Source organism: Callorhinus ursinus, unplaced genomic scaffold (assembly GCF_003265705.2).
Source record: "Callorhinus ursinus isolate GAN/ISIS: 27379988/994484 unplaced genomic scaffold, GSC_fseal_2.0 scaffold4, whole genome shotgun sequence".
Classification (NCBI taxonomy): Eukaryota; Metazoa; Chordata; class Mammalia; order Carnivora; family Otariidae; genus Callorhinus; species Callorhinus ursinus.
In genome coordinates this window covers 127,306,183-127,331,579 of record NW_027397066.1, presented here as the reverse complement: position 1 = coordinate 127,331,579, position 25,397 = coordinate 127,306,183, and the positions used below count along the sequence as shown (strand labels likewise).

Sequence of the window (25,397 nt, the reverse complement as noted above, 5' to 3'; positions counted from 1 at the left end):
ATGCTAACAGAAAAGAAACTTAATTTGTGTCAGTAAACATAAACCTTAACTTAGCATTTTTAAGTACGCGTGTCATTGTTTTCTCCTCTAAAACAGTTTCTATCTTTAAAGGTAATGGACATGAAGAGGGGAAACCCCAGAGCTATAAACAAACTGATCGGGTTGGTCCGAAAAGCAACTCTCAGTCGAGCAGACCCGACTGTGATAAAGGAGATCCTGGAGAGGAAGCTGTCATCATGAGCCCTTCTGGGTCCCCCGTGCCCGAGGGAGAGCAGAGCGGCCTCCACTGAGAACCGGAGCCCGTGACACGTGCCATCCGGGGGCTCCCAGGCCCTGGCCCCGGCTACAGCCCCGGGATGCCACCTGCACAGACCAGCCCCGACAGCCCGGCTGCCTCACTGACTTCGAGATGGTTCCAGCTGCAGTGGTGGGGAAGAAATAGCACAGTTCCAGTGCTCAGTGATTCGGGACTGAGACCCTGTTTCAAATGCTGTCACCGTTCTGAGAAAACTTTTCATCCATTGGGATGCAGTACTTTAAACCTGAAAGTAGATGAGTGGAGCTAAAAACCACCGCAGAATCGACACGTTGTAAACAGGAGGCCTCGTGTGGATGGGAAGGAGGGTGTTAGTCTTACCAGCATTCCCTCATCTGAGGACTAAAAGTGACTTTGCCCGTTCAGCTCCCTAGGGACCCAGGAAGGTAAAGGTCTGAGAATTAAATGAAACATTTTTTGTCAAACACACACACAGACGTTTTCAAATAAATTTAATGAATAAAATATATAGTGAAATATCACATAAAAAATTAACTTACACTTCAAAGATTGTGCAGTTAACAACTCCCTCCCCACCCCCACCTCCATCCCCAGGCCAAAGAAAGATAAACAAGCTGTAACATTAAATTGATTTGTTTTGCCTGGGAAGAGTAAGATGATAAAGCTAAAACATCAGAATCTTGACCTTTAACAGTAACTGTGGTGCAGTTAACAACACCCTCGTGAAGGCTGGGCTGCCTTGGCCCCCAGGCTCGGGACGGGAATGCCGTTCCTCTCTCCCGCACCCAGCGTGCACCGCGTGCTGCTGTTCCCTCCAACTCGCCATGCTTAACGACCGGTTTCAAGGCTGCTTCTGAAGAGCACATGTCAAACTGTGGCATCGGGAGAACAGACTCTCTGCAGTCTCAGATTTTACACTGAATTGCCAAGCCTACTAAGGAGCATCCGAGCATTTCCCTCACAGACGATGCTGCCGTGGCAAGCTGGGGGACTGGGGACAAGCCGGCCTTCCCCGTCGCCAGTGTAGCAGTGAACGGTGCTCAGGACTTCCCTCCCTCAGAGTGTGACGGAAGCCTCCCTCGGACCCTGCCTGGAAAGCAGGGACAGAAAGGAAACCAGGTGTGTGGTTTATTCCAGACAAGCATGAGGAGGTAAGGTTTTTTTAAAAAAAAAAAAAAAAAAACATTTTTAAAAAAATGACTTAGAATATTGTGAGAGAAGGTGTTCCCTCACCCAGGAGGCCATGTGGCCCTCACGCATTCTGCTCCAGTACTGGAAACTACTGAACCCAGAAGTAAGATATTTTTTCTTTTCGAGAGAGAAAGGCAGAGTCCATTCTCTCTCCTCGCATTGCAAGACTGAATTACAAATGGGCAAAGACAGTCTGAAACTGGATTCTAGCAGGATCGTTGTTTTGTAAGAAATAATAGGGTTCAGTTTTGTTTTACAAACTCCATTTCACCAAAGGTCTGGCTTCTGAGACATCAAACTTTACAGAAGCCACTAGGGGATCTTTCCACACCATTTCAAATCAAGGCCTTGCTTAAATGGGTGATGGGGGGGCGGGCAGACTGAGGAGGCAGCTGGATGGAGACAGTTTCCCAAAACTATTATGTCCAGTGTGAACTGTATTATGGACTGATCATTTCCAGAGAAAAATGCCATCATGAGAACACCTGACCTTTAAGTGATGGGTGTTGACCTCTGACAACTTCCCCATGGTCTTGAATGCCCACTCTTGAAATCCTGAAAACTGGACAGTTACGTTGTTATAACTGCTAACAGGAAGGGCGCAGCTCAGATACCTTCCTTGGAACCTGACTATATATTCAAAAGATATGTTTGCATAATGGTGTCCGAAGTTCACAAAGTATGGCTCTGCTCATAAACAGGCCTCAGTCAAATACAGTTTGAAATACGCCTTTGCATGAGCGAGAATTCGGTCTGGTTCTTTGTTTGCTGTTTCGGTGAAAATCTCATTAAAATGTAAGAGTCGGTGTCCTCGGTAAAGCCATTGCCATCTGTCATTGGAATCCACACATACAGGCTGGGAAGGGAATTTGCTGGAAAACTGGCTCTTCTCCAGGTCAGCATGAACCAGCTCTACCTGGTCATGCCCAAACCATGGGTTCTGTTAGTTGAAAAGGAGGTCGGTTGGTTGGTTCTGGTGGGAGGTTAGGAATGTAAGCCTCAACACTAGGCACACTGCGTGGCACAGAATAACTTTAGTGAAGGTTGATTAAATTGATAAAATTAGCAGACAGCTTTTTGTGGGGCCTTTTGGTATGAGAGGTTGGTGCTGCCAACTAGTAGGCTTTTAAATTCTGGACATCTGGGTCTAGGAAGGAGATTCCTGACTCTGTCCAGGCTTATGCATCAAGGTGAACTTCTGTTCCTATCTTTCAAAGTGTATGTGCCCCAAGAAAAAGAAGCTAATTGTAATTTATACCAAGTTTAGCATGTTTCAGCTGAGCTTACACACATACACTTTTGTAATTACTGCTTATCTGGAAGAAGGCTGTGGAATTTTTGAAAGTACACACCCTTCTAGAGCTTTGAGTTAATTCAATACACAGCTTATGGAACTGACCCACAGTTCATACCGTCTTTTTCATTTCTATTGAATGTGCTGCATCACTTCAAGGAGTCTACATAGTGACTACTGGGGGAAAAAAACACACAGTCTATCGCAAAGGCCATGTTATTTACCCAGTACCAAGAGCAGCATGGAAACGGCTGCCATGCTTCTCTGGCACATCTTAGACAAATGTATTCATGGATTATTTGTGAACACGGCTGGACCTAAAGTGAGAGATGGATAGAATCTGATTAGAAATCCTCTCTCATTGCCTCCCTTAGTCGAACAATTAAGCAAAAATCATTTAAGTAAGATCAACACCAAATTCCCTCTTAAAAATATCTCCAGGCACGGAGCCTGGGTGGCTCAGTTGGTTAAGCAACTGCTTTCGGCCCAGGTCATGATCCTGGAGTCCCGGGATCGAGTCCCACATCGGGCTCCCTGCTCGGCGGGGAGTCTGCTTCTCCCTCTGACCCTCTTCCCTCTCGTGCTATCTCTCATTCTCTATCTCTCAAATAAATAAATAAAATCTTTAAAAAAAAAAAAAATATCGCCAGGCAAAACGGGGCCTTGTTACAGGTCTTTTGCAGACTTGTCCCAATAAAAAGTCAGCAGACACACTCAGAAGCACAGACTTCTGCAGCCTCAGCTCCATGAAATTTATAATCTGGCCCAAGAGTTTCCATCGCCCTTGTCAGGTTCTGAAATGCCACAGTAAATCTCAGCTCCCCAAAAGATGCCTGAACTACACATCAAGCGCATACCAACCATGCCTACTGGGGGTCTTGTAACTTGTGTGGCTGACAGGTTGACTCACACGTCATCAGACAGAAACAAAATTCAGAATGAACCCAATGGGATGGGAAGGGTCAGTCCTAGCTAAAATCCTCATCTGTCTTAGGATCCTAAGTGCAGACACCAAGGAACTAAAGGCTTCCCCCACCGTGTCCCTGTCCTCGTCCCTGTGGAACCTCACCAAGAATCTTTCACTAATGCCCTGTTTATCCAGTTAATGAGCGGCCGGAGAATCTGTCCTCCAAAACAAGTAATGGCCCAATAAATACCTGGACGCAGAGAGGATTTACTGAGGCAAAATTATCCCGAAAACAAGTCTTAGTCTTCCAAAGAGCTCTTTCTAAAGCATTAAGTTTATGATGGTCATTTAAAGAGAGGGGAAAAAAAATCAACTCCATTTTCTTAAAATGCTTCCTCGATGATGTGATTTAAGGATGGAGTATAAACCGGTTCGACAGTGTTCTGTGTTAAGCTGTGATCTGATGGAGAAGGAGTGCTGTGTGATTTATAGAATGATGGCTGAAGCAAGAAGGGGCCTGAGAATATCTGCTTAATGACTTAGAGCTGGTGTGGCCCCAGCCACCAGAGGACCACTGCTTCCAGGAAAAGCCAACACTGCAGAGCTGGCTGCGATTCACGGCAAGCCACAAATTTACACCAGCCCGGGCCGGGGACTTGGAAGTCGCACGTGCAGTAATAGCTGTCCTGCAATAACGTCTTTCATAAAAATGGCAAGCTTGATAGCCATTTCAGTAAATACAGGACCGGTCATTCGCAATTAAACTGAACTGCCCTTAAATGAGAACTGGAGTTCATGCTGCACACATTGCCCAGCCCGCCCGCGACACGGCCCACCCCTGCCGGGCAGCACTCTCCTCATGAAAGCGACTCGGGCACACGGATCTGGATTGAAAATGTGCAGCCCTTCCACAACCCCGAAGCTCGGAACAGAGCTGGGCGGCAACCCAACACGATCATGGCAACCAAGCCCATTCAGAGACGTCACAACATCTTTCCACCCTGAGTACCGCTGGCTGCCCAAATTGAACATTTGGGCAACCCAGATATTCTCGTATCCTGTTTCTGGATTCTGTTCCTAAGAGGATGCTCTCCCGACAACACCAGGGCTCCATGATGTCTCAGTGGACTGGAAATCCAACTACATCTGACCTAAATCAAAGCCACTAGCCACAAAGGTACTCCTGAGGACCCATAAAAGACCTGAATGCATCCTCCCTACCCATGACAGAGACCTCAGTTCCAACCCACCAATACATCAAAGTATTTTTCAAGACGGTACTAGGAAAAAGGGCAGCAATTTCATGATTCCTCTAAATACCAAGGAAAGGAAGTACTGATAACAAAAATCACATCTCTTTAACTGGTTACTCCAGCATCCCCGTTTCATGGCTGGGAAATTGTAATGTGCCCCCAAGAAACTGTATTTTAGGCTAAACTCACCTGGAGTTTCTTTGATTGAAATTTTAAAAAACATTTCCTTGGTCACTTCTAAAAATCAGTTTTAAATATCCCGTTGCTCACATACACCCCATCTAGAACTTCACCTCAGACCCAGCATTATGAACTGAAATTTATGTGTGAGGGTCTAGGAACACTCCAGTTGCTTTCACTGCCCAGGACCATCAGGCTAGACACAGCGACGCCATTCTCGGGGCTTCGGCAAAAGGGGCTGCGCCCACTGTGTCTTCCAGCAAGGAGCACAGCGTCTGAGTGGGAGCCTGTCACGTGGAAAAGCGACCATACTCCGGGGGCCACATTTCAAAGCATGCCAGTATCTTGACAACTTTTTCCCAAACATGACAAAAATATTTCTAAGGGCCTCACCTATTACTTTGATTGGAATATTCTGTTTCATTACCATGATTTTTTTCCCACCAAGGAATTCCCATCATCACCCACCTGCTGTATAGTTCTTCCTATCTGCCTAGATCAAAGTTCATTCCTCTGAACCCCTCAGGGTCTGCCCTTCTCCTATTTATAGCCTCAGGACTCTGCGGTTTCTTCTCTCCTGTGTCCTCCACCTAAGCTACCCAGCTGTTTCCCTCAACCCTGTGGGGTTTTCCAGTTCTCCCTAATGTATTTCCAGGTCAAATTTCTGACTTCATTTTGAAAACCCCTGAACACAATACCCTGGAGGAGGCCTATACCGGAGTCAGAAAGATGAACCAGTTCCCAGTTCCAAATAGGGTTAGCGTGTGAGTTTGCTACCAGCATCCCACCCTGGGAGTTAATTTTCCCGCCTCCCACCCCAGATACTGGTCATCTCTGTCCTCCTTTAAGGTAAGTCTAGTTCGGTACCTACTTTAAAAAATGCTAGGAGGCACAAAAGCAATTTCTTTCCTAAAAGGGCACCTTCTACACAGGGGACTGTGGTGTTCTGTATGTAATAAAGCAATATGGACGGAAGAAGAATCAACACCAACACCAGATAATGGAGAGAAGTGTACATCACATCAAAAAGCTAAGGAAATACACTTCCCAGATAAGACTTCCGCCTTTCACGTACCTGGTAAGTCCAAACTGGAAGATAAATACTTGTGCAAAACAAAGCTAAAGGAAAATACAGCTTAAATTCCACCTTCCTGTTCCTTTTTCTCTGTCTTAAGCCGCCTTCTTTTCCAGGGGAGACCTGGGGGGTTGCCAATACAAGCAAGTGCCAGGAAGCCACGAGCAGGCCCGTCCGCAGGGCCTCGTACATTCCCCGCTGCCATAGGACAGCGGGGCAAACCATTTTTCAAGACAGAGGGATGTGAAGCCAGAAGCGGACAACAGGTCGGTATCTTTGGTTTCTTGCTTGGACTGGGAAACAGGCTGGCTGCTGAGAGCCTCCTTGCCCAGACCAGGTCTTCCAGGGGCCTCGTTCCATGGGCTGGCTCTCTCTCAATACAAAGCTGCTCCAAGATCCGTGCCAGGGCGAAAGGGCAGCAGCCTCGACTCTGCAGGGTCTCAGATGTGAGTCTGTCCCCCGCTGCCCTCCTCTACAAGGGACCTGATTAAACCCAGACCTGTACTCCGAGCGTCACACCTAGGGCCGCCCCCAGGACTCAGCAGCCCTGTCCACAGAGAAAACGAGGAGAGCTGGGACTTCCAATTTCCCTCTGAACAGGGAGGCCCACCCTTGTCACGTGCTTCTCACCTGCCCGAAATATAGGGGGTCGAATATCCACAAACATCAGCTGTTCATGGTCTCATTTTTATCACACACAGTTATTTTGTGTGTTTCCCCCTCCTGGTGGCTTAAGGAGACCGGCGTGAAGTATAATTACACCTCTTGGACCAGACGGCAAAGCAGGACAGAGGCGCTAATACAGCGTGTTGGGGCCTTCTAATGAACCCCATTCCTCAGGAGGCAGCATTTCTGTGTGCAGTGAGTCACTGGCAGGCACTGGGCTTTGCAGGGCTCCCCGTGACCTGTTTGCACTAACATCCCAGCTCCCAAAGAGGCCGTACAGTTCCGGTTTCTCTGCAAAGTGCAACATAGGAGAGAACGCAAACAGAATCTAAAATAATCGCCAATATTTTTACAGGCCGCATTTAGTTTACCTTTATCCTTTTCCCCCGCTCCGTACACCCCCCTTGCCCCCCCCCCAAAAAACCACTGTGAAATAGCTGCACAAATTAATCTGTTTGCCTTTCATAAAACACTTAAAAAATAGTGATACAGAAGTATATGATACCCTGCTTTCTTCATCAGATCAAACTTCTAAAAACAATGTAATAGTTTGCGTAAGTACATTTCATTTTGTGCAAATCTTACTAAAATAAGGCTATTTCCAGTGTTTAAGTAGTGATATACTGATTAAAGAAAGCTCTCAAGCAACAAGAAAATTTCCCTGCATTCCATATTCTCCTCAACTACATCTGACTTCCCAGGCAAAGAGCTGAGACCAATGGTTTTGCCTGCACCATAAGGCAAACGTGTTGGGCAGAGTGCAAACCTTGGAAGTAAAATGCAAAGGGACAGAAGATATGTGCTTGTGTGATGGAGGCAAGAGGGGCTCCATCTTTATTCTTCCCTTTTATAAAATGGAGCCAGGATGCAGAAGGCAACGGAGCAGATGTGCATTCTTCACATGCTATGTGGAACAGCTTAGCCTTCTGACATGGGGTACTTCCAGAAACCACCAAACCCCAGTATTTGCTTTGTGGGATCTCAGCTGCAAGATGAGTGACTCAGAGGGATGGGAGAGTAACAATCGGAAAACTTGAGGAGGAAGAAAGAAAACCTGCCAAAGGAGCCACCAGCTTATGAGACTTATATTCTATATAAGGTGGAAAGACCCGTCTAGAGAGGGGAGATATACAGAAAATTGCCCTCCCCACAAATCAAGTATTGTCAGGAAATATCAAAGTAGAAATTTTTGTAAGCAGCTTTGCATTTAACATTCAGTCAAGACACTAAAACCTTAAAAAACAAGAACCTCTATTAAAAAAAAAAAAAAAAGCTAACAACAGGAGTCCTCAAGGTCACCCAGGATCTTGTAGCACAGAATGGAGTGTTCCTGGGCCAAGGCAGCCAGTTCCTTCAGGAACTCAGGGAAGAGGGCGGCGGCCAGCATGGTGTTCCTCACTGGCAGGGGCAGGCTTGGGGGCACCCCAGCCACCTTGGCTCTATTTGTCAGGAAGGGCTGAAGCACTCTTGGGGGACCATCCAAAAGGTTCTTGCCGATTCCTGTCCTGGAAGCATCCTGAATGGGATCTGAAACCAGAAAGAAAACAGTCACGGTGACACTCCCTGGTCCCTTACGCCCGTCCTCTTACATGGGGGGGGGGGAGGGGGGAGCTGGTGGACTGTCTAGTCGTGACTTCAGTCCCTATCACTGAAGTCTCAAGACACAGCCCTTGAACACACACCCTATTCACTCTGTGGCACACGTATTGGCCCCGCAGATAACGTCCAGCACAGGGCATGTGATAGAAGAGTTTTATCCCGAACCCTGTGCAAGGAACTTTGTGCAGAAACGGTGGCAAGAAAATAGGTTGCTCAGGGACCCTCCATGCCCGGGACATGGCAAAGGGAAAGAATGATGCCACCGCATCAACCAGGGGAAGACTTAGCTCAGTACACGGTATTTAGGGGAGTCCAGAGGCTCCACATGCTCTCCCCAACCTCCTGGTATTGGGGAGACCATCCTACCTTTACCAATCAAGTCCTGATCACATAGCAGAGCTGCCGGAGACAAGCTGGGCTAAAAAAGCCATTCCGAGCTCTCTGCAGCTCCAGCCTCAAGGGCTACCTCAGGACCCCCGGCTTCTTGCAGCCGGGACCTCTGGAAGCATGGAAAAAGCCTTTTAAAAGGCTGGAAATAATGGAGAGGAAGTTTGGTGCTGGTAAGAGCAACCAGACCAGGAACTTCCCATAACTGTGGGCATCTAGTGGCAGAGTGGCTTGGAAGCCTCCCTTTAAGAAAAGTTCCAGGGGTTTCCATCTCAGTTCCAATAACCCAGGTCTGAGATGAGATGAGCCCAAACCTGAACATATTCAAATGACTTGCATTTCCATATCAAATCAGTTTTACTAATTAAAATGGTTCAACTTTCCCAACTACTTAATTCTTAAATATCTTCAGCCCGCATATATTTATAGGAATTATTTACGTCTCCTTCTGCCCCTACTCAAACAGTCTCACTGCTCTTTATAAATCATTACATTCAAGTTCTTCATTATTTTGGCTGCTTTTCAGACTTCAGTCCCATTTTTCAACACTCTGAGAAGAGTGTTGCTTAACTACAGTACTAAAAATTCTTGACATTTATAGTACTTTCCACATCTCACTCCTATAGTCTTTAGTGTTAAAAAAAAAAATCCTCTGCTTTACTGCTTTAAATATCTTTTAAAGTTTATCACAGTTCGTGCCATAAAGAACTGGAAGAGTTGCTGAGAATTGGTCTGCTGCTACCTTTTAGCAGAAACCCACAACACGTCCTGACAACAGAGGACGGAAATGTTGACATCACTGACGTATGCTGCCCACCCTGGAGACCACCCCATTGGCACCCCCACGCCAGTCCCCCAGTACTGCAGCTCTTCAAAGGGCCCAGAGCAAAGCTCTCGAAGGAAACTGGCCTGGAGAACAATGAGCAGTGGGATTCGTGAGCAGTAATTCCAGGCCAAGACTCTGTTCCTGGAATTCCCTTCCCCCTATCTCCTCACCTCTACATCTTATTAGCAGTGGTTAAGAAGAGCACAGACTCTGCCACTTACCGGCTGAGCGACATCAGGGAGGTTGCTTGACCTCTCTGTACTTTGATGTCCTCGTGTGTCAAAAGCACAGAGAGATGCTTTAAGGATTAAAGGAGTCAATAAGCAACTCAACACCCAAAAGACAAATAATCTAATTAAATGTGGGCAGAAGACCTGAAATAACGAGACCACGATGAAATACCACTTTACACCTGTCAGAATGGCTAGAATCAAAAAGACAAGAAGTAACAAGTGTTGGCGAGGATGTGGAGAAAAAGGAACCTTCATGCACTGTTGGTGGGAATGCAAACTGGTACGGCCACTGTGGAAAACAGTATGGGCATTACTCAAAAAATTAAAAAATGTAAAAAAAATTATCATATGATCCATAATTCCACTTTTGGGTATTTATTCAAAGAAAGCAAAAACACTAATTTGAAAAGATACGTGCACCCCTATGTTCACTGCAGCATTAGTTACAATAGCAAAGATAACAGAAATCAACCTAAATGTCCACTGATGGACGAATGAATGAAGGTGTAGTGTGAGCGGCGCCTGGGTGGCTCAGTCGGTTAGGCGTCTGCCTTCGGCTCAGGTAATGACCCCCAGGGGTCCTGGGATCGAGCCCCACATGGGGCTCCCTGTTCAGCGGGGAGCCTGCTTCTCCCTCTGCCTGCCACTCCCCCTGCTCATGCGCACGCTCTGACAAATAATAAAATCTTTTAAAAATAAAGGTGGTGTGTGTGTGTGTACACATAACAGAATATTAGCCATAAAAAAGAATGAGTTCTTGCTATTTGCAACAACATGGATGAAACTTGAAGGTATTATACTAAGTGAAATAAGTCAGACAAAAAAAAGCCAAATGCCATATGATTTCACTTATATGTGGAATTTAAGAAACAAAATGAATGAACAAAGAAAAACAGACAAAACAGACTCTCAAACACAGAACAAACTGGTAGTTGCCCGAGGAGAGATGGTGGGGGGCTGGGGGAAATAGATGAAGGGGATTAAGAGGTACAAACTTCCAGTTATAAAATAAATAAGTCACAGAGATGAAAGTAAAGCATGGGGAGTATAGTTAATAACACTAACAATGTGTCGTGACAGATGGTGACTGCACTTCCCACGGAGAGCACTGAGTAATGCACAGAATTGTTGAATCAATGTTGTACACCTAAAACTAACAGAACACTGTATGTATGTTAATTATGCCTCAATAAACGAACAAAAAAGAGGTAAAAAAAACCACAGTGAGTCAAATAGGTGTAACATACACAGGGGCCTCTCAGTGGGTCATCCATCACATCGTCAGCAATTCAGCTGCCACTGACCTCACAGAGTTCCTGTTTCCTGCCCCACATGCCATTCCCTGCGCTTGCCTCCTGCCCCATTTTATTAACCAACTAAGGCCTGCATTGCACTTCAGTCTTGTGTTCTTATGTTTTCAGTCCTCTACCAGACTCGGATTTCTGAGAGAGGAGCCGGTAGGCGACGTGTCCTTCACGGCCCCCAGCACACTTCCTTATTCATGGTAGAAGCTAAGAAACATTCACTGAGTGAATGAGGGAAGGAACTGGCCAACATGAGGTCTTCCCTACACCTGATCTCCCTGGAGCTGGTTCATATGCCTCATCTCCATCTTCCTCTTTCACATTCACTCTTCTTTTTCTCCCAAAAAAAGGGTTTTTGTGGCTTTTATCTAGTTTGATGATGAATTCAAAAAAGTGTCGCCACTTAAAAAAAAAAAAAAAAGCGTCATTACTAAGGCTCATTTACCCACTTGAATCCAAGAATCAAAACTGTCTTCACTACTGAAGGCAGGAGCGTGCGCTGTGAGGACTCGCAGGGAGACCCTTACGGGGGCCTCTGCGATCAGCATGGGAATGGCCTCTCTGTGGGTCACCGAGTGCCACCAAGCTCTCAGCAGCAAGGAGACCCGAGTTATGGTTCCTACCTGGTAACTAGCTGATCACACAATGTCTCCATTTCCTTTTCTGTAAAACGGAAATACCACCGACGTGACCTCCCTCCCAGAACTAGAGATCTGAAAGGACTCTGAAAATAACGAAATACAAGTAAATACAACCTCTGTGGTTTGGAAAGTATTTGAGGGGAAGTGGCTGAGCCCAGAGATCAATAGTCTGGAGGATGACAATGTGACAGCTAGCACAGGAAGTCTGCCTGCTCCGGAGCAGGGGACCCACGGACCTGTACTTGTGTTTGAAGTGTCAGTGAGGAGGCTCATTTTTCAGCGGGGCTGCCAGGAGCCCAAGGGAATGCAGGGCCCGGGGGGACAGAGCAGGCGCCCGGGTTCCAGCCATCATGAGCGGGCTCAACAAGTCACAATCGGGAGTGGTTTCCTAAAATGTTGCCCTGGGTCTGAAAAGCGGCAACAGAGGTTTCTCAAGACGAATACTAGCCAGATTTCAATGTTAGGGGAGAAATCCGTTCAGCCCTCATCCCCCTGTCCACAGTGCTAGAGCCCACAGCACCCCGACACTGTGAACCCCAATGTTTGGCCCATTACCAGGGCTCTCAGTCACGCTCCCGGATTCAACTCATTTATAGGCAGTCACATCACACCTGATGCTTCAGTAGTCAGCCTTGTGCAAGGGGACAGAAACCTCCCTCATTCCGTGAGTTTAGGGATTTTTAAAGTTGAGAGGAGGGGGTCACTTTGGGAATCTGAAAAAAGTTGGAAGGTTAATCCAAACAACGCCATTAGAGGGAAGTCTTCTTCCCTGAAGCCCCCTGAATGTCACAGACCTTAGAAAGCATAAACCCTGGCTGACTAATTTGATAACCATATGTGGTGGGAACGAGTTCAAGTTCCCCTGGGCACTTACCTGGCAGCCACCGTCATGAGACAGAAGCCAGGACAGAGCACCAGATGTGAGTGATCCCCACCCCTCACCACCCTGCCCCCTCACCCAGAACGTGTGTCAGGGAAAGCCTGGGAAGCCGGTCAAGTGTCTGCGCCCTCAGCCTGCCACACTGGGCAGGCCACTCTCGGGCTCTTGAGCTTTGCGACCCTGGCTGACTACTCCAGGCCTCTAATTTCAGCTGCCTTATCCAAAAATAAAGCCAACAGTACCTTCCTTGCCCATTCCACAGTGCTATTTGAAAATAAAATTGTCTGTCTAGAGAAGCACTTAACAAAATGAAAAATACAAATGAAGGACACCAAGCATGGAGTGTAATGTAAGAAGACTCAAGTCACCTTCTGTCTACCGATTGCAAAAATGGCCATAATTCTTACAGTTCTTCCCATCGAGAGGTGGATGGTTCACTCCGTTCTTGAACCTGGGCTGGCCCAATGACCTGTTTTGGCCAAAAGAATGTAGCAAAATTGGCCCTGTTTGGGTCCCGAGACAGAGCCTCTAAAGATGTCGTACACCCCTACTCCCCCTCTTGCAACCCTACAGCCACGATGCCGACGAGCCAGGACTAACCTCCCAGATGATGAGAAATACAGACCTCCCCCACCCCCCCCATCCCCATCACCCCAGCCGGCTACCACCCCTGTGAGTGAGGCCATCCCAGACAGACAGCCACCCACTGACGGCAACACAGAAGCAAGTCCAGCCAAAACCCGCCAAGCCTGCCCTCGATCAGAACACCCAGATCACCAGGTGCACAGACTCATGAGCACCCATAAATGGCGTCCTTTAAAGCCACTGAGTTGTGGCACTGGTTTGTTATGCATGAAAGCTAACTGTCCCAGGGTGAGTGAGAGCAGCAAGCTCCGGGTTCAGGAGCAACATAGCCAACAGACCAGCCGTCCATGAGCTAGGACAGGCCACGTGGGGCCCACAGCCCACTTTTCCACAGAGACGTGCGGGCTCCTCCCCGCTCCATGGATGGCCTGGCCTGGCCTGGCCCTGCTTTTTTCCGGGGGCGGAATCTTAAAGCCTACCCCCTTATCTACCGGTGAACAGGCCCACCTTTCTTTCAAAATCTGCCTTGCAATGCCCTGAAGGCTCTTCACAGCCAGAAAGGACTTGAGTTGGAGAACAAATCCTTCATTTAAAAAGTCAAGGAACAGGAGGGCCCAGTGAGGCCCAGTGACCAAGATCAAACAGCTACACAGAGACAAGGTCAAGCCATCAGAGTTCTGGGATCTTCTCAGCTTCCTTTATAGGTTTAAAACTTGCCCCGAGTTACATTTCTGCCTCTCACTCTCAATCTTGTTTCTGATCACATGCCTTTAGCCTGGGACCCAGAGCCCCACGCTCCCCACTGTTCACCTGCCACAAGGCTGACTTGTCCGTGTGGAGACAAGCAAAAGCCAGCACAATATGGGGCATTTCTAGTTTGCACTCACCTCGGCCTAAATCAGGGCTCAGAAGACAACTAGGCATCAGATCCGCCCAGCCTGAGCTTAAACGAGGCAAAGCGGAGGTGCTCCCCGGGCCTGGCCAGCCTTCAGGACCACTCCGGGCTCAGCACCGACCACCATCCTCCCCCCCAGCCTCTAGAGCTGACGAAAAGGCACTCTCGGCAATTGTAAGCTGAGCATAAACTTTACTTCTCCCGGTCCAAATGAATAGTTTTTACCTTCTTGAACCCTCAAGCACATTTATTTGGGGCCTGAGAGAACAGATGCCCTCCTCAGGGTAGGACTGGCCAACATATGGTTCAGGGTGTGCCCATCATGCCTCTTGCTGGCCCACACGTGCGAAGCTATTTATTCTAGCCAAGCAAGAGCACGCAGCACTCCTTCCCCGACCCACCGTCAGGTGGGAAAACAGATGCCCTACTGAGCCCTCCAGCTGGGAACAGGCCAGGTGCACGCAGAGGGGACCTTCCTTGAGGTGTTAGAACACTCAGAGGGGGCTCCTCCCTGTCGGGTAAACATGAAAATGTACTTGGATGCTTTGAAGGCCCAGGAGCCAGCACGGCCTCTGTGAACCCCAATCAGGAAGGAGGCTGGGAAATGGAGGAACAGCTGGAGAAGAGACACAGGGGAGACCCCTGGCTTACCTTTGGTTAGCGACTCGGGGGGCAGGTCAGACATGTCCACTCGGAAGAGCAGGTACTGCTGGGCTTGTATGAGGAGCCCTGGGAAGTCTCTCTCCACAGAAGCAAACTGCTCGATCTTGTTTTTCACCGATGCAAGGACCTGTCAACAAACTAATGATGTCAACGCTCCACGATGGAATTCCAGCCTCGGTTATCAGTGTGTCTTTCAGGTGCAGCCCTCGCCGCAGGAACTTTTAGGATATCAGGCATTTGCTTGTTTTTACCCGCCTGGGTGTCCTTGGTAGGGCACCCTCAAAACATCAAAACTAAATGAAGCTTTGCAGTTGGTCTCACAACTAGCCTAACAGGACGGGGAAGGAGAGCGAATGAATCAGAACGGGGGAAAGAGAAAAACAACCCAACGACAAAGGAAAAGAGAGGAGAAGCCCGGCTCACGAGCACCCGTAGCGTCAACAGGTCAGCACACGGGCTCAGCTGACGTACCTGATAGAGAGAACGGACGCTCGGCTGGAAGACCATGTTGGTGTTGAGCAGAAAGGAGCGCAGGAGTGGCTGGGGGTAGCTGGCCAGCTGAGTAACGATCCCAATAAGCAGCAAATTAACATGCAGAGAGTTCTCCAGCATATTCTCCAGCTTTGACAGGACCACGCTGATGAATGGGCCTGCGGGAAGAGCGCAAGGCTTCAGGGCTGGCTCAGCACCGGGGACATCTTGCCTTGACAACTAAGGAGCTGCTGGAGCCACAGCTCCCACACCCCAGGCCCGCCAGGGGCACACCAAATACAGCCACGGTGAAGGGCGCCGCGTCTTCTCCTGACTCGAACCAGAACACCAAACAAACCACCACCAACAGAAGAAAGCAGAATGCACTCATGGGAGCTAGTATTTTGACTCCATGAGCGGTTTTGATAGTTTGGGAATTCTCACAGCCCTTGAAAAAGGTCAGAGGATAAATAATTTCATTTTCGAACTTAAGACCTACTTCTCCATGCCTGCTGCTGTATTTCCTGGGACTGCCAAAGCTCAAAAACATGGCACCAGCATAAGTTTTAGTAACAAAAAAAAGAACTTTGTGTTAGTAAACAATACTAAACACATATAACTATGTTACCAAACGGCAACACTGTAAACAGGGGCTGTCTGTCCCCAGTGAGCACCAGGAGAAAGACTCTGTCTCGTCAAACAACAAGGTGGAAGAACAGGAGGAAGAGAAAAACCAGGGGTGAATGAGGCCTGGGCTGTAACATTACTCACTTTCGGGAGGTCTAGTTTGAGGCATCCTAGGTGCCTCAAGAAAGAAAATCTATAGGACTACAAAAGCCGTTCATAAATAATTAGGCAAAAAGGAGCTTTGACTAATTTGGATCACTAGAAAATTACTATGCTTTATGTTGGAATTACTGAAGACAGTGAAAAATAAAAAAAAATTAATCTGGCATTAATAAGGACATTTTCCATTTTTACCATAAAAGTGACCCATTAAGCAAAATGAATGAGAATTCTGTATTTCCCCCAGTGGAGCTATGGATGATGCCTGGAAACCACGGCGTATTTCTAACAAAAGCACATCACCCTTGATAAATAAACGTGCCTTATGAAGATGTCACCAACATTCATATGAGTTTAACAAAAACATACTTCGCCACAAAATGCTTCAGTCAGAAGCCTTAGTGGCGAGAGAGTAAAACCCTCTACAAGAAAACAGAAGCCGTCGGCGGGAAGTGGCAACACCAGTCCTAAACCCTTTACCGCTGCAAGCAAGTAACGGTGATGGCAAGACTCCTGTTGCGGCTGTTACAGAGGATGTTTCTACAGGGGCCTCGGACAAAAAAGGCCCCACCCCCTCGTGTGTTTACATCAGTCTCAGTGTCGCCACCTGTGGGATGGGGACAGAGCTCCACTGTCACATCACACAACAGGGGCACTCAGTGACCTCTTCGAAGAGAGAGCCTTCGCAGAGGCCTTGCTCACAGAACACAACTGGGAGAGTCTGTCAAACACATTCAGAAGCTGGATCGGACTCCCACTTTGAAAGCTACTTAATGGGGCTTCATCAAAACCCCCAGAAATGTCATGGGTAACTCTTCTTAAGGCATCCCAAACAATTCAAGCTCACCACGTGGCTGTACGGGGAGAAGGCCACTACCCTCATCCACTTCAACTCGGCCCAGCCTTTCCTAGCTTATCCCACCCCCCACCCCACTCCCCTGCAGTCCCTGGCTCAGCGTCTGTTTCCCTCCAGAGGGAGCAAGGACAGGTGAACTCAGTCACTTTAGGTGGGTAGATCTCCTACAAACATGTCCTTGACGTGAGCCCAGGACTGTCCTCCCGTGGCCCCGATACTGCACTTGGCCTATCGGGCCATCCTGAGCACGTGAAACCTGCTGAGCATGCAGAACCAGGGCAGACCAGCTCCGGTCCACGGCTCCTACAGGCAGGGACAACCAACCAGCCCCCTGTGGAGAGTGAGTGGCATCGCCATCCCCCTTGCACGACAGAACATTAGGTCAAGGCCAACGACTGCCATAACCCACTAATGACATCAATCCCCACTTCTTACCATGTGCAATGAGAAACATATATGAAGCCCTTTCAGATTCCCCTTTTATTCTTAGTTGATTTCTAGCACTTTAAAAAAAACTGCTTAGCAACAAACAGTTGCTAGGGGAAACTCAGAAGCAGCTGAAAATCAGAAAAAACGTAGCCACAGATGTGTTCGGGGCTGGACAGCCTATTTCTCCCTCTTCTCCTCTTCTAGGCTAAGCAGACTCCCCACCCAGAAAATAGTAACTTCACAGAATAACCGAGACTACGTGTCATTCATTCCCTCCCCTCTTGCGTGCCCGCGCCTCCTGCCTCAGTCTACCCACCCGCGCCTCCTGTATTTCCTAACTCCAAGAACGGAGCTGCCATCCATTCCGTGCCTCGGCTCTGCCAGTCCCACATGGAAATACCTCCTGAATGACGATCTTCACCTCTGCCTCCCTGCCAGCTCGGCCTCAGCCCAGAGTCCCAACATCACTTGTCTGGATGCCGGCAATAGTCCTTCTATGTTAGTAGAGATTAACACGGTTTTTAGTTTTCTTCAAACACTCCAGAAGTATAAAATAAAGAATAGGTGTCGTCCCTGGACGCAACCCCTGTTAACAGATTTGAGTGTATTCTTCCAGAAATGTTTTTTATCTATAATAAAATAATTATGACTGAATTATTATGAAAAACATTTACTAATCACGTATTATGTGCCAGGCAGTGTTCTGCGCTTTTCATGCATCAACTTAAATATTCTACAGAATGCTACGAACTTTATTATTCATCCCCATTTAACGAAGCAGCAGAATGCTAAGTCATAGCCATAATCAAGCCCATCTGTTTCCAGTGCTGCTTCTCTTAACACGCTATCTTGCCTCCGTGTGCGTGTCCTAGTTGGTTTTCGTTGTTGGGTTTTTTTTTTTAAAGATTTTATTTATTTATTTGACAGAGAGACAGAGCACAAGTAGGCAACTGGCAGGCAGAGGGAGAGGGAGAAGCGGGCTCCCTGCTCGTGGGACTCCATCCCAGGACCCCGGGATCATGACCTGACCCGAAGGCAGACGCTTAACCGACTGAGCCACCCAGGCGCGCAGTTGGTTTTCGTTTTTGTGGGCTTTTTTGACCAAGTGACAACATTCTCCCCACACTGTTCTGCCCCTTAGGTTCCCACTTACCACTCTATCCTAGAGACTGTCCCCCACCCACACAGAGAGCTAGCTGTCTCCTTCATCTCAAGGCCACAAGCTATTCAGCTGCCTTGGGTACCACATAGTAAAATGGTCTCCTACTGGTGGACACGCGGGTTGTTTCCAATCTTCTTCTATGATAAACAACAGTGCAGTGAACATCTTTGTGTCTACCTCTTGGCACACGGGTGTGAACATGGCCTGTGACAGGTTCCCAGGAACAAAGCACTAGGGCACTCTAAACTCTGATCCAATGATAAACGCCTCCTACCTGCTCCTCCGGAGGTGCCCCCACCCCCTGCAGTGTGCTGGGCACACTCTGCACACCACTCCGCACTGGCCTTGCCCACACAGACCAGTCACGGCACTTGCCAACTGCAACACTCCCGGGTTCTTCAGTGCCGGCAGCACTCGGTCCCTGTTTCCCAGCTTAGCCCAGGGACCCCACCCCCACCCCCACCCCCGCCCCACCTCCAGAGCTTTCTGGCTTCCTGTCTCAAACACCTCAGTGCCTCACGGGAGCCGAGATCTGTCATACCCACGCACGCACGGCCAGGCTCCTTCGTCTTCTGCCCCTTGTCTCCTCTGCCGGGGACCATCGTTTGGGCTATTTTTACCTGGTAGCTCCTGTCCACCGTTTGCGCCCCTCCTCCAGGAAGTCTTTCCGCTCCCCAGCCTGCGCTCCCCTAGGGCATGCCAGACATCGCTAATAATGCATTCCTAAGTGAGCACACTTCTTTGGCCACGTCTCCTCTGAAAGCCTGGGAATTCCTCCGTTTCTCTGTCTTTTGTATCTGGCCTAGAACCTGCCATGCATTAGGAGGTCAATCAGATGTTACTGAATGCACAAATAACGTTAATTAGGTAAATGAAATGGAATGCTTTGATTTTGCTGAGAAGCAAATTCACTTCAGTGGAAATCAGGATTCCATGGAGGGATGGAAGTTAACGTAGTTTGGAAACTACAAAGTTAGGAGGAAAGATGTTCTCCTGAAGCTGTGTACGAATTCCAAAGGAGGGGGAAAAAAGCAAAGTTTTAGTTAAAATTATCTCTATGTATCAAAAAACTCACATTACATTGTGTTGGTTCTCCTGTGTATCCTATGCAGAGTATTGATATTACTGAATAAGGTGTTGTATTAGATTTTACTCCTTGCCCTGAGCTAGACTTTGTTTCCTCAATCTACATATTTCCCAGGGCTGAAGCTCCCCTCTAAGAAAGCTGGCATTCTAAAGAACAACCCTCATTAGCCCTGGGTGGCTGGCACTTCCAGGAGAGCAAGCTGCAAAGTTGGGATGTCCAGCTGGGTCAGAGTCAAGGGCGCAGGCCCCAGGTAAAATGGGGGTGTGTGCTAGGGGACCAGTGCCCCTTTCCCTCCACTGAGCTCCCTGCCCCTCCTTCAGGCAGCCACGGCCCTCCGGGTCCCTCCCCTCTCCTCCCCTTTGCCCTATCACCTGGGAAAACTGAGATTATCTAATTCTTCTTACTTATGATTGACTGACTGATTGAATTTTTTAATTAAAACCCATTCACACTGAAATGTTACCTCAACTAGAACCTCAAGCCTTTTAATTGTGGAATTAAAAGCTTTCACCCTCTTTAACTAAATTGTCAGGCATCAGTAAATAGATGAATAAATCCTGGAGGAGGGTGGGAGAGCTACTTGAAATCACATTAAGCCTACGGGCTGGACCAGAAGATCATCTGATTTCTTCTCTTTCGGGTGACCCAAGTAAGTGGAGCATGGTTGGAGACTCACCAAGCTGCTCCCCGCCGGCCGGAGAAGGGCAAGCCTCTAATAACGGCAATAACAACACACACGCACCCCGTGCCCAGTATCACATTCCATCCCCACAGGAGCAATCAGGGGGTTGAGGACCTCACAGCTGCAAGTGCTAGAGCCAGGATCCACCCCCCCCACAGCCCGACTCCAAGGTCACTGGGATGTCAGCTCCTAACGGGACCTCTCCTCGCTGCCCGAACGCTGTTCAGGGGTCCCGACCCAGCTTTCCCTGCATTTGATGAACACTCGGCGCCAGTTCCTTCTGCTCCATTATTGGCAGATTCAGATTTGACTGGCTAATATTTAATGATGTTTTCTATCACAATGCCTCAACTCGATCCACTTATCTGATACCCTATCCTACCCCCTCGGCTCTTATATGATTGCCCCGTTGTTAGGGGTGTATCACCGGACACACCCATTCTCTGGCAGAGTTACAGGTTCATGTGGGGTCTAGCCTGTTTATTTTTGGATAAAGGTTTTGAGATGATCTGAAATGAGCTCCCAAGCAAAGGTGTAACTAACTCCAACGGTCTCCAATGTGTGTACACAGCTACATTTATTCAGCAGGTATTCTGAGCACCCACTGTGCGCTCTGTTCCCTGTTCAGGTGCCGGGGAAGTGCAGAGAATAATCCAACACCTGTGCCTTCTAGTGGGGGAAACCATAATTTTTTCAGTACACCTAAAAACACATGCTATGGAGAAAAAGTAATTAAACTAAAGGAAATGAGGCTATTAAATAATGAGACTGGATTTTTTTTGTGTGGTTTCACCGGTCCTATTAGTTTATCACACACGGATCAAGGGAAGTAGTTACTCAACTGTGCAATATATCCTCTGATTGGCTGGGGGAAAGAAAAAAAAAGATTGCTAGAACGACAAGATAAAATAAAATGAAAATGAAACCAGCCCTCTCTGCTCTTCACAGAAACACTGTGACCCCCTCTGTTAGGTAAATTGATAATGCTCCTTCCCTCCCCCTACCTCACTCCCCTGCCGCAATACAGACTTTCAAAAAAGCAGAAATCAGAAAGCAATGCGAGATCATCACCTGTGAACGGGGTGCTCGGAGTCCTCACAGGATGGTGACTGGCAAAGGCAGCTTCGTCTCTCGGCCCAAATGGGGATGGCACGGCATCAGTGGTGGGGGTTTCTGCTATAAAAGAATCAAAGTCGGCATCGTCATCGTCCTCCTCCTCCAGGGCCTTCTCCCGCTCCTCCGCTTCCTCCTCTTCTCCTTCACTCTCTTCTTCCTTCCCCTCTTGCTCTTTCGGGAGATGCAAGAGTTCGGGTGCGGGGCAAGTCTGTTCTCTCAAGCCCTCGGCGCCAGAGCCCAGTTCCTTAATGATTTGGTCATACTGGGCAATGAAGTCTTCACCCGCCGGGTTGATGACCATCAGGTCTGACTTGGGTTCTGCCTCGGAGAGCGGAGGCGCTAACTCGGAGTTTGACTCTAGGGCTCCTTCAGGCTCAGCTTCTTGTTTTGGTTCCTTGGATACGTTTTGAAACGGGTCTGAATTGTCCCTGGCCCTGGCCTCCTCTGAATCTGTTTCTGACTGAGGGCTGGGCAGGGGGCCGTTGTTCAGGGGGGGACCCCGATCCTCAGTCTGGCCGGGGCTGGAGGGCCTTGCGCTTCCCTCCTGGGGACTCCTGGTGTCCTCAGCGTCCTTCTCGGCGCACAGCCTGTACACTATCACATCATCCTGAAAGTCAGACTCTTCGATGTAGGACCCTTTGAAGAGCAGGATGGCATTCTTCTTCATCTCCTGGATGTGTCTGGGGGGATCAGCGGGCGCCGCCGGGCCTGAATCCTCCAGGTCATCACAAGGCCCGGGGCTGCCCACATCTGCCCCCGAGGAGATGCCCGTGTCGTAGCTGTCGTCCCACTCCAGTTCGGTCTGGCTCTTCTCCTTTCTGGGAGCCAGCGCGGGGCCGGTCCTCTTGGGGAGTTGCTGCGGGAGCCAGACCACGGGACAGGGGGAGGTGAGAGCACTGGGCTCTGTCAGACTCTGGAAAAAGGTCTCAGGGTCGGGGGAGTCTCCGTCATACAGGGCGGACCAGACTCGGCAGTCCCTCATGCAGCGGAGGATGTTGGTGTGGGCCTCCCACAGGTACTGCAGGTAGCTGATGTCCAGGGCTTTGCCATACTCCACGATGCAGGCTGACGGAGAGAACGCCTCAGCCCGTGGCTGCTCCACGGTCCCTGCCATGGGAGGCACAAATGAGTCAGAACGAGCCCCTTGCTTACCCTTCCAAGAGGTGAGCGGACACAGGCAGTGGACACGGATGTGACTCACGCGGGTGCTAAGATTCTGCCTCCCCAGCTACTATAGCTCTAATCATTTCTGATTAAACGATTTCTGAATCAGAAAAAATGGTTAGATTTTAAGAAGGAATGTTAATCCCACTCCTGACACCAAAAAAAAAAAAAAAAAGGAATGTTAAGGGGGCGCCCGGGTGGCTCAGCCGGTTAAGCGTCCAACTCTTGATGTCAGCTCGGGTCATGATCTCAGGGTCCTGGGATCGAGCTCCGCATCTGCTTGAGATTCTCTCTCTCTCCCCCCGCCCCCACTCACATTCTCTCTAAATAAATAAATAGATAATCTTAAAAAAAAAAAAAAAAAGAAGAAGAAGAAGGAATGCTAAGAACAGAACCCCTGCCCTCACAGAAGTATGGAAGCATAGACAGAGACCTAGAACTCTAGGATTTCTTCTACAGCAGGTGCTTTACCAACACTAACTACTCCTCCCAAAGGACCTCTATGGCAGATAGCATCTTCTCCATTTACAGACAAAGGAATTGAGGCTCAGAGACAAAAGATCACCCAACTGACTAGTCAGTGGCAGGGCCACGGCCCGAGCACAGGCTGTCGGTGGTCAACCTCCGTGCTCACTTTGTTCGATGCCACACCTTTGCAAGCATCTTTGTCTCTTCATCGTCTACCTCTCTACCAGGCCAGGCCAGAACTGGATATGACATGACCTGTCTACCCGCCTGCCTGTGCAGCCATCCATCCACTAGGCGCCCATCCACGGGAAGGCAACCCCAGAGCAGAAGAGTGGGAAGAACCTATCAGCTGTGTAACCCTGGACAAGTCACGTCCTCTGAGTACGTTTCTTCATCTGTAAAATGGAAACACTACTTTCTTCAGAGGATTCAATGTGATGACAGGGAAAGAACGTGGCAAAAGTTGTGGGCATTCGGCGATGGTTTGCTTAACTTAAATTTGGAATTCTGCAGCAAGGTCAGCCCCAGCATCATTCTTGAAATAACTTTCTTAGTAAATAAAAAAGACATCAATTTTCAAAGAGGTTCTAAAAAATGACTACAGGAAGGAAAAGAGAAGATAACCGTACTGGTTTACCTCGTCGGAAAATATCTTTAAAATCCAATTTGTCTTCCTGCCACATAAATTATTAGTTTCCATGAGACACTGTATCTTTATTTAAAGAATCAATATGACAACCTTAATTTGTAACAATTACACTCACACCAAACACCCTGATATTTTCTTAGCCAAGGAGCCCAGCTCTTAGATAAAATAATGCTTTCTCTAACAGGATGGTACCTGGGTCGACAGGATGACATTGTTTGGGGGGCTATCAGAATACAGACTGGAAACACCGGGGTCATTCCCAGGGCTGGACTCTTTGTCAGGCAGAACCTCCCTGAACTGAAATAGCCTTCTGACCACCAAGCATGAACAAATGTCCCCTTGTTGCAGCTGCCTGCCTGAGGGCCAAGGCTGATATAGGTGACCATCTAAATTTTACTTGTGTAAGATCAACTGCAGTTGGCAAAGAGCACATGTACTCTAAGTCCTATTTTTAAAAAATAGAATATTTATTTAAAAAAAAAACCCTCAGTAGATCAATCAAATGAATCAGATATTGCTGCCATCTCACGAATTTCAAGTTGTACAATGACAGGTTATTGGCAGGCAAACAACCACAAATGAGTCATTTTGGAAATTAAAATAAGGGCTAATCCTGTCTCTAGCTATAACCATCTCCACACCTGCTGGCACATGTTTCCATATCTGTACTCTGAGGATGCGAGAGAAAGCCTGGTTAAAATAAAGGTCTGGGAACACTGACCCGGTGACTGGTGGGCATTTCAATGCACCCTGATTACCAAGTGGCCACAACTCTGGACGAAGCAGAAGAAGACCGCCACCCAGGCTATTCATTAAAGAAATGGGACACACAACATTATTCCCCGTCTACCCAGAGAGACACATATCCCGAGGAGGAATGGCATCTGGCATCCTTTCGTTTAAAGATCAGCCCCTAGCCAGTTCCTTTTACCTGAACTAGTGTGCGTACACTTTGACCAGAGAATAAAATCCCTCTCCTGGTTGCCAAGCGTCAGGGTGATCCCGCTGGAGCAGCAGACGGGGGTCAGGGCGAGCAGCTTGGCCGCAGAAACAGAGTAGCAGTCTCTCTCCTTCACGGCCCATCTCTGGCTCAGCATCATGTGGTTGCAAGGGATCAGATACCTGGAAGGGACAACACAGGCTGCATTCGGTCTCTGCGACGCCCATTCCCATCAGACTAGTGCTGGCCCGGGGCTGGACTCATCCTCCCCCCACTCCCAATCCATGCATCCGACCAGCCCCCAGCGTTCACTCCCTAGCTCAAGACCCGTCAAGGGCTTCTTACTTCTGGCAGAACCACCCCTCTGCAGAGCACGTAAGGTCCTTTGCGCTAAAACCTCCACGAACCGTCTCCTCTCTTAATGGGTCTGCTATCCCTTGACCATGAGAAAATATGGTGGCTAAAGGTGTTCTGGTCACCAGTTCCAACATGGGGGTGAGGGAGAAAGGGAAGGGTTTCCACACACCAACAAGCGAGCAATGCTCCAGACACCAGCAGGGCGTCCTTCAATTCAACTCGGCTCTGACCCTATCTACCTGGAGATAGCGTCCGATCCCACAGGTTAAGGGTTCAGTCCCACAGGACTGTCCCCCAACATACGCACACTTCAGATGACAATCGCAAGCCCAGTCTGACCAACCCGCTGTAAGTCGGAGGTTCCAACAACCTCC

At 48.5% G+C, this 25,397-nt stretch overlaps 2 protein-coding genes across 3 annotated transcripts in view; one reads left to right on the top strand and one right to left on the bottom strand.

The window, feature by feature from the left end:
- Positions 1-2,215, top strand: part of GATB (glutamyl-tRNA amidotransferase subunit B) — a 94,080-nt gene extending 91,865 nt beyond the window's left edge. For both annotated transcript variants that reach the window (XM_073892367.1, XM_025874310.2), the window contains one exon: positions 112-2,215. In XM_073892367.1, coding sequence (XP_073748468.1) covers positions 112-240 — 129 coding nt within the window. In that variant the 3' untranslated portion in view covers positions 241-2,215. The remainder of the gene's footprint in view (positions 1-111) is intronic.
- A 5,901-nt stretch (positions 2,216-8,116) lies between these two features.
- Positions 8,117-25,397, bottom strand: part of FHIP1A (FHF complex subunit HOOK interacting protein 1A) — a 225,519-nt gene continuing 208,238 nt past the window's right edge. Inside the window, exons 9-13 of the mRNA XM_025873991.2 lie at positions 24,658-24,848; positions 21,401-22,552; positions 15,328-15,506; positions 14,845-14,983; positions 8,117-8,370 (exon numbers count right to left, since the gene is read on the bottom strand). Coding sequence (XP_025729776.1) covers positions 8,117-8,370; positions 14,845-14,983; positions 15,328-15,506; positions 21,401-22,552; positions 24,658-24,848 — 1,915 coding nt within the window. The remainder of the gene's footprint in view (positions 8,371-14,844; positions 14,984-15,327; positions 15,507-21,400; positions 22,553-24,657; positions 24,849-25,397) is intronic.